This window comes from Tachysurus fulvidraco, chromosome 17 (genome assembly GCF_022655615.1).
Source record: "Tachysurus fulvidraco isolate hzauxx_2018 chromosome 17, HZAU_PFXX_2.0, whole genome shotgun sequence".
NCBI lineage: Eukaryota > Metazoa > Chordata > Actinopteri > Siluriformes > Bagridae > Tachysurus > Tachysurus fulvidraco.
Window position 1 is genome coordinate 7,559,783 of NC_062534.1, and position 8,588 is coordinate 7,568,370.

At 37.4% G+C, this 8,588-nt stretch overlaps 1 protein-coding gene across 1 annotated transcript in view; it reads left to right on the forward strand.

Annotated features, from left to right (window-relative positions):
- Nucleotides 1-8,565, forward strand: part of flt4 (fms related receptor tyrosine kinase 4) — a 39,000-nt gene extending 30,435 nt beyond the window's left edge. Inside the window, exons 21-30 of the mRNA XM_047802393.1 lie at nucleotides 2,295-2,445; nucleotides 3,056-3,150; nucleotides 3,946-4,068; nucleotides 4,921-5,032; nucleotides 5,515-5,614; nucleotides 5,743-5,848; nucleotides 6,217-6,329; nucleotides 6,439-6,559; nucleotides 7,788-7,873; nucleotides 8,115-8,565. Of these exons, the coding sequence (XP_047658349.1) occupies nucleotides 2,295-2,445; nucleotides 3,056-3,150; nucleotides 3,946-4,068; nucleotides 4,921-5,032; nucleotides 5,515-5,614; nucleotides 5,743-5,848; nucleotides 6,217-6,329; nucleotides 6,439-6,559; nucleotides 7,788-7,873; nucleotides 8,115-8,334 (1,227 nt within the window). The 3' untranslated portion in view covers nucleotides 8,335-8,565. The remainder of the gene's footprint in view (nucleotides 1-2,294; nucleotides 2,446-3,055; nucleotides 3,151-3,945; nucleotides 4,069-4,920; nucleotides 5,033-5,514; nucleotides 5,615-5,742; nucleotides 5,849-6,216; nucleotides 6,330-6,438; nucleotides 6,560-7,787; nucleotides 7,874-8,114) is intronic.
- The last annotated feature ends 23 nt before the right edge of the window (nucleotides 8,566-8,588 follow it).

The following is an 8,588-nucleotide window of genomic DNA, read 5'->3' on the forward strand; positions in this document are numbered from 1 at the left end:
AGTATTACTGGACGCAATATTGTCTGAACTTACAGTATTTACATACAGTATTCACACTGGTCGTTCGGTGCTGTTTTTTGTTAACTGTCTTTTGTGTACTGTCTTTTTTGTATTTTGTGTACTGTCTTGTAAACTTTTTGTCTGCACTGTCTTGTCTGTCTTGTCCTGCACTGTCTTCTCTGTCTTGTTTATATTGTCCTCCACTGTCTTGTCTGTCTTGTCTTGCACGGTTTGCACTAGGTTGCACAGTTGCACTTTATGTGGCTAGGACTACTTACGAAGTCCTAGCCCTGTATTTGTTCTATGTAGCACCATGATCCTGGAGAAACGTTGTCTCATTTCACTATGTACTGCAACAGCTATATATGGTTGAAATGACAATAAAAGCTTCTTGACTTTTTGACTTGACTTTACAGTCATAAATACAGGGCCCAGACCCATGTGCATGTAGACCCAGCAAAACAAGAAGCGATAATAAACAATAAGTAGAGTGTTGGATAAAGTTCAGGTGCCACAAAGTACATGTGTTTAAGTAAATCAGATGTATATCATGTTTTGGGATTTTATTTCATGCAGTTAAGTGAAAAGAGATCATTCGTTAATTTTCTCCCCACAATTTCTCACCAGTTTTGTTGTTTTAGCAGTTTCCAACCACTAGCTAGGTTTCGCCATTACGTGACAACCACAAACCTGGGGTTGGTAAAGCTTCTTACAAAACACATGAAGCCAGCCATCTGCATCTTTTCACATTGCCACTCAACCTACATCATAGGGCAACTTAGTATGAAAAATACAAAAAATTTTTAGCTTGCCCTCTTTAGCATACATGAGATCACAAACACCAGCAATTGATTAATTCATTTTGATTGAGGAAAAAGTCTAATACCATTCTTCCCACCCACAGTGCACAGTCACTTTTACCTTCTAGACTCAACACGCTGTGGTATTGCTGGGATTCATCCTAGGGATTCAGTCTCTGGCAATTTAGGGTAACATGAGGTGGCGCAACCAATGACAATGCAAGGCAGTGGCACTGCTATGTGAAAACTACCAGTAGATGTAACGGGAGGTTGAATTGTTCTTTTTTCTCCACTTTTAAACATTATCATTTTTTTTTTGGCTCCAGATAGCATTTCCCACTATGGAAAATTATCACAAACTATGGGTTGTAGTGTTTAGTGTAAACATAGTAAAACCACACTGGCATATTTCATTGCAAAACAGACAGCAGTGATCATTTTGTGGGCAAAACCTTGTAGTGCCAGTTCATGGACATGATTTGTACACAATCTTTACCCCTTAGCAGGAACACATGTACACGTCATTCAATTTTAAGCAGGAAGAAATTACTGGCCATATGGCTATTTTAGCACTTGTTCTATAACTAGCTATGCAAATTGTTTCATTATGTCTTACTCACTTTGGAACAATACACACTGAATAGAATGGAAATGAATGCAGCAAAAATATGGATATAAAGTCATTTCTAGTTTCCATTTCCATTTTTATCATTGTCAGAGCCAATTACTATCATAAACTCTATATTTAAACAAAACTTTACATGTGTAATGTTATCGGGTAGTCCATTCCATATATTTTTTGGGGGCCTGTGTCTTTTTTTTGGAAGAGCTGTTGGCCTTTTAATTGATGCTATTGGTGCTATGATATTATTGATTGGTGATATTATCATTTAGATAATGTAGATGGTGGAGACATCCATATGATTGAATAGCATTGTGTTCTGTCTGAGTGAAAGAGACAAAAAAGCAAGAATGCATTTGGAGATATTTGTAAAACAACAGTCATCTCTCCGTGCATTAGAAATAGCTTTGCTGCATTGTTCAGTGGCATTCAGTAAGGTGCATTTAGTCTGTTTCCATGGAAATGCAGCAAAGAACTATCAAGGATTAAAGTAATATCAAGGATTAAAGACTATGAGGCCTATTCGGTGTGAAGAGCTTCTCTGTGCCTTTCTCTTTGCTGTGTGTATTGAGGAGTATTAATCTTTCAAAATAGCATTACAGGCTCTGTGTTAGTAATATACAGTACCTGTTGTACATTAGATTCATTGTCAGATTCAGTAGATGTTATTTATTTCTCTGTTCTTCATCACTGTGGAAATTTCCCATTTATTTAAGTGGAAATCATTTCTCACATTCACAATAGAACAAAGACTAATGAAATATAGAACAATAATATTCAAATTATCACCATGAATGCTATATCTAATAACTCCTTACTCTAAAACTCCTAAACCAGATCGATCCAGTGTTAATAAATAAATAATTGTGCAGGACCGTTCCCCTAAAACCCGGAGCCAGATGAGAAGGATGATGGAGGCCGGGCAGGTAGAGCAGAGAGGTTGCCAACCTTCTTCTTCTGTCATCAGCACCCCGAGACAGCTTTGGGGTAAATCCAGCTCAAAGAGTTCTTCTTCAGAGAAATGTAAGTTTCTACATGTGATATGTAAATGATGTGAATAAGTATCTGTCTAATGCTCATAATACCCACAATGCCCATATTTTTATCTGTATTTGGTTTTAAACCTGCAGTGGACATGCCTTAGTCTGGACATCACAAATTCTAATAAAAACAATATTTTTTAAAAACTCATATTCTTCATTCACATTGAGCCCTGCAACCTCTGCAACATCATTCTGCTTTATATTCGGTCCAGATGGCAAATCTGTATATTTTATTTGTGTATCTGTTTAAAACAAATAATGTATTCAAATTCAGTTACATTCTTATTATATGCCCCATTCATGACTAGTGGTAATATTAGATGGGAGACTGGTGGTAATATTAGATCGGAGGGTTAAGCTATGAATAGATCAACAGTTAAACTAGTGTAGGCCTTTACATTATATCCCAAAGCCTTGTTGATATTCATATATAATTAAATGCTGTAAAAATGAAAAACAAAATGTACATAAATAACTACTAAATAACATGAATTGCTTTAAATTATTAATAATGCTTATATTCATTCTTTCAACTATGGTATTCTGTGCTGGTTTATTATGCCGTTTATTGCTTTGTATTTTGTTTAAAGTGGAGGACCTCTGGAAGAAGCCTCTTACAATAGAGGATCTAATATGCTACAGTTACCAGGTGGCTCGAGGGATGGAGTTTCTGGCATCTCGTAAGGTAAGTCTAGTTTAATTACGTAACTGCACCATTATATATCATTGTATTAATATAATGCAGAATTTTGTCTTGATGTGCATTATGTATGTGCATTATGTATTATAGCTTTATCTCAGACTATTACAAAGTGCAGACATTCGAAACGACTTTCCTCACAGAAACTTAGAGAAACCAAACAATACAATATAAGATTCAGTGGATGAGTGCAGCTACTGTCAGTGCTTTGCTAATAAAGTATTATATCAAATGCAGTCAGACTCAGAGATTAAAACACATTGCTCATTCTAATTAAAACAAATACCCAGAGATTTTATGTATAAACATTTCACATTTCCACCTAAATGTAGTGTTACCTTGAAAGAAACCAAACAAAGATGAGTTCCTTTTTGTTTTTTAAGCTTACATGAAAGTCTATGGCCTGAGCTGACAGGTAACAACAATTAACAGCTAACAGATAACAATCATGGCGTAAATTAAAATGCAAATATGTAAAGAGTCTCTGCAGTATCAATCTTTCCACTCATTTTGTTCATTAAAAATAAACATAAAATCATTCTGCTAATCCGATTATAAAACACAGATTTCATTTCACCGTTTGTCTGAGGGTTACTGTGGTCACTAAACCATGAAGAGCAATATTTTTGAGACATATTCACACACATTTTGATTGATAACTACAGTAATATAGCTTAATAAGAATTTGGTGGAGGCAGTGGTGGTGGTGAAGATCTGGACATGGTTGTCCTAATTCCCCTGTATACTGTGCTGATTTTCACTGTGATCACGTCTTGCCAGTGCATCCATCGAGACTTGGCAGCCCGGAACATTCTGCTGTCAGAGAACAATGTGGTGAAGATCTGCGACTTTGGACTGGCTCGTGACATCTACAAGGATCCAGATTACGTGCGGAAAGGCAATGTAAGGGTGAAAAGAAACCATTTCTGTCAAACTGCCTATTCAACATGCTTTCCCACACTACATTAAAAGCTTCAAATGGACATCAGTATGGTTCTTTAAGGGAAGCTAATTACACAGTTCAGATGATAACACAGAAGAACAAAATTGTCAAAAAATGTTATGCAATTTGGAAAACATTTAACATTTGCGTCAATGCAAAACAATGCATACTCTATATACACATGACTGACTGGAGTGGAACCTGATGTGAATGCTGAAATGCTTTTTTGATCACCATAGAATAAATAAACCAGTGTTGCAATGTTCCTCAACAATATGTTTCACCCATTCTCTGTAAGCTATAGAGACTGTTGTGTCCCAGGAGATTTATAAAATACTCAAACCAGCCCATCTGGTACCGACATCCATGCCACAATCAAAATGAAAGAGATCACACTTTTTTCTTCTTTCTCCACTACACGTTGAACCTTGAGGCAGATGGGTTACAACAGCAGACAACATCAGGTTCCGCTTGAACAGAAATCTGAAATTACTGATGTACTTTGAAAATCCAGAGAGATCAGCAGTTTCTGAAACCAGCCAGTCAAGCTCCACCAACCATGCAATTTATTCTAATTAATTAAAATGACATTTTCTCCCATTTGGTGTCTGTGTAAGTTCATGCATAGTGCTGCTGCCACAAGACTGACTGACTGGATAACTGAGTGAATGTGTAGGAGTACATCACGAGAACAAGAACTTCACCCACATTTATAGAATTGCTTCACTTTTGTCATTCAGTTGAAAGGGATTGCTGCTTTCTGTAAAGTGAACTCGGTTTGAACTCAGTTTGATGTGCATTTGCTTTTGCAGGCCAGACTACCACTTAAGTGGATGGCTCCTGAGAGCATCTTTGATAAAGTCTATACCAGCCAGAGTGATGTGTGGTCTTTTGGAGTGTTGCTGTGGGAAATATTCTCATTAGGTAAGCTGTGTCATTGTCTTCTTCATTTTAATTACTTTTATTCATTACTTATCTGTGGTGAAATATTTTAGCAGAGTGCTAAATAACCAAAAAAAAAAGCAATAACAAAGATTCTTTTGAAATTACCTTAATTAACAGCTTCCTTACAAAAGCAAACTGTTTTTGGCAAATTTGCAAAAAGCAAACGTGTCTGATTTTCGGTAAAGAAATGAATTTACCAAAATATGTTGCCAAGTTTACTGGCAAATATGTTCACCGCTGGTTTGCCACAACAGTTTGCCAGTCTTCTGGAAACAAGTGTGCCATTAGTGGGAAAGATGTCCAAATATTGACAAGGTAGCATTTCTGGTGAAAGAACTATTTTAGTTATTTATTCTTGTTATTATTGTTTTGCTTGATTTACAATATACATTACTCTGTCTTTCCCTGTATAACTTTATTTCCCTGGATTACATACATTCTATGTGAATTACATGTTACAGGGGCATCGCCTTACCCCGGCATCCAGATTGACGAGGAGTTCTGTAAACGACTGAAGGATGGCACCAGGATGAGGGCTCCCGAGACAGCCTCGCCAGAAATGTGAGCAAGATCCTGCACTAGATCACACTCATTTAAATACAAGAAATAATCAGTATTTTTAAAAGGGGAAATATTGACTGAAATGTATGTATTTCAAAAAGTGTGTTTTTTATTCCCTTCACTGGTAGATATGGGATCATGTTGGCATGCTGGCAGGGTGAGCCTAGGGAAAGGCCTACATTTCCTGCACTGGTAGAGACGCTGGGAGACCTTTTACAGGACAACAGCTTACCGGTGAGAAATATAGCTGACTTTAATTTGCTGGAACTATGTGTAGTTTATTCTTTAAAAAGTAGAAGAAAAGAAGCCGTTATTTGTCACTTATACATTATAGCACAGGGATATACTTTTTTTCGTAGCCTGTTAGGAACAGAGCACAGGATCAGACTTGTTGCACCCCTTGAGCAGAGAGGGTTAAGGCTCTTGCTCAACCACCCAACAGTGGCAGCTTGGTGGTGCAGGAATCAGTAATCCACAACCTTATCCTTTGAACCACCACTGCCACTACTGATAGCAATTTCTTTGAAAAGAGAAAAGGTGTTACTAGTTGTTTATGACACATTATATTGAGATTTAAGTGGAATTTCTCTGCACACTTGCAGGACATGCCATTCAGTGTCTCTCAGAGCTCGGAGGATGATGGCTTTTCTCAGGCCTCCTCCAGACCCCCATCAGAGGAAGAGTTGAGACTGGGCTGCAACACACTGCCAGCCAGGTACTGCACACACACGACACATGAGATTTTCTCTCTTTTAAACACTTTCCTTTGTCGGAAAACCATTGTGTGTCTTCTGTAGTTCTCTAATGCCAGAATTTTTTGACAGATACTATAATTGCGTGCCGTTCTCTGGGTGTGTGATGGTGAACCCATCTAAGACGTGTCACTCTCGGGTGAAAACATTTGAAGAGCTACCAATGATGATGACCTCTCACAAATCACATCATGTAAGGAGCTGTATTCAAATGTTGCTAAACCAATGTAAAGTTAAAAGTTTGTATGGTGATCCTGACCATAGTATAATCTTAACGTATTTAAGCTTGTGGGGGGTATGTGTGTGTATACACTATATATATGCACACACACACACACACACACACACACACACACACACACACACACACACACACACTATTCTATGCATTATCAGATATTTTTCAAATTTCTTTAGCTATAGTGGTAACAATAAATGATTAATATTATGTCTACATAAATTTTCTTTTGTTTTTAAATACAATTTGATTATACTTGATTATTTAAAAAAAAAAGCTCAGAATATCAAACAGAATAAGGATAAAGTGTGATTTCTGTTCCTGTAACTGTAGCATGGCGGTCCTAATTGGGCTGGTTTGCGAATTTCATAAACTGTTGTTCTCCTGGGATTTTCATACACAACAGTCTCTAAAGCTTACACAGAATAGCATGCACCAAAATAAAAGCCATCCTGTGAGCAGAGGGTCTAAAGGCTGAAAGCCTTAATCATAGAGATCAGAGGAGAAAGAACAGATTGGTCTGATCAGACACCAAGTCTATAGTAACTCAAACAAGCACTCTTTACTACAGTGGTGAACAGAAAAGCATCTCAGAATGCATGACACATTAAACCTGAGACCAAACAGCAGTAAAGAACGTTTCCTTCAAATGTGGGTGTTGGGTGAGCCGTTACTCATGATAGCCTCTGATTCCTGTTCTTGGCTGACCGAAATGGAACCCAGTGCTCTTCTGCTTTTATAGATTATCCACCTCGGGGTTTGATGTTCTGAGATGCTTTTTGAAGCCCATAGTTATAAAGAGTGTTTATTATATGATTTACAAAAACCTTCCTGGCACCCAAAAGTAATAGCAGTATCTTAAATATTGTTAAGTGTACCATTTTACATTAGTCTCAAGCCCACTGAATTTTGCTTATTACTCATAGACTATAGTTTTATCTTAAAGCTGAATGTACAACACTGATGTCAGATTTTTACATATAATGTTAACATTTATTTAGAGGTGTATATGCATTAATTCACACAAAAATACATAACCAGGTTGTATGCATGCTGTTGGCGGTTTATAAAGGTGGTTAAAAAAACAGCACTATTTGCATAGTAACAACATTAAATGCGTATATGATAAATTTACTAGCCACTGAGTTTGCAATAAGCCTAATGCAGTGCCGTGACCCTTCAGGACAGCCAGACAGACAGCGGGATGGTGTTGGCCTCTGAAGAGCTGGAGAGGCTTGAGCACAAGCACAGAGGAGCCATGCTGATGACGTAAGATCTGTTAAAATGTGTCTCCAAATATAAGCTAATAACACAATTCATACCGATTACGCTGGCAACTGTGTGTCATTTATAATTACCCTTAAATATATAGCAGTTTAACAAAAATCACTTCTAATGAAAGCATTAGAGGACAGTCAAGAATCATGACTCGAAATCCTACCTATACTAGCTCTCTTCTGTCAAAAGTGTATGAACCTAACTTTCACTATTACTCTTTTCTGTCTTTTAGTATAGCAGCAGGCAACAGCACAGAGCAGCTGATTGATGGCTTGAGTGAGAATAGCATGAGCATCAGCAGGCACCGGCCAGCTTTCTTTAGTCAGCTCAGTGGACAAACCTTCTACAACAATGAGTATGGCCAGCTTGCTGAAGAAGGCGTGAGCGAGTTCTTTTCGACACCAGAGCTGGCCATAAGTGAGGGATCTTGTCCTGCAACATCCAATCTGTAACATCATCTGAAAGATCAATCATGGCTCCAATCTCACCTTACAAACTGTTCTGTCCTTCCTTCCCCTCCACTATGTTCTCACTTCTGCCACTGGGTGGCACCATTATACAAATAGAAAAATATTTTAACTCCTGATGCATTTATCTTGTTATGAAGTGTAAGCTTCTTTTGTTTATTTGTACAAAATAAGTCCCAGAATGGGAAAAAATAAAGCGATTTATCTTCTTTTAAATCAGATTGGTCATTTGAATTACA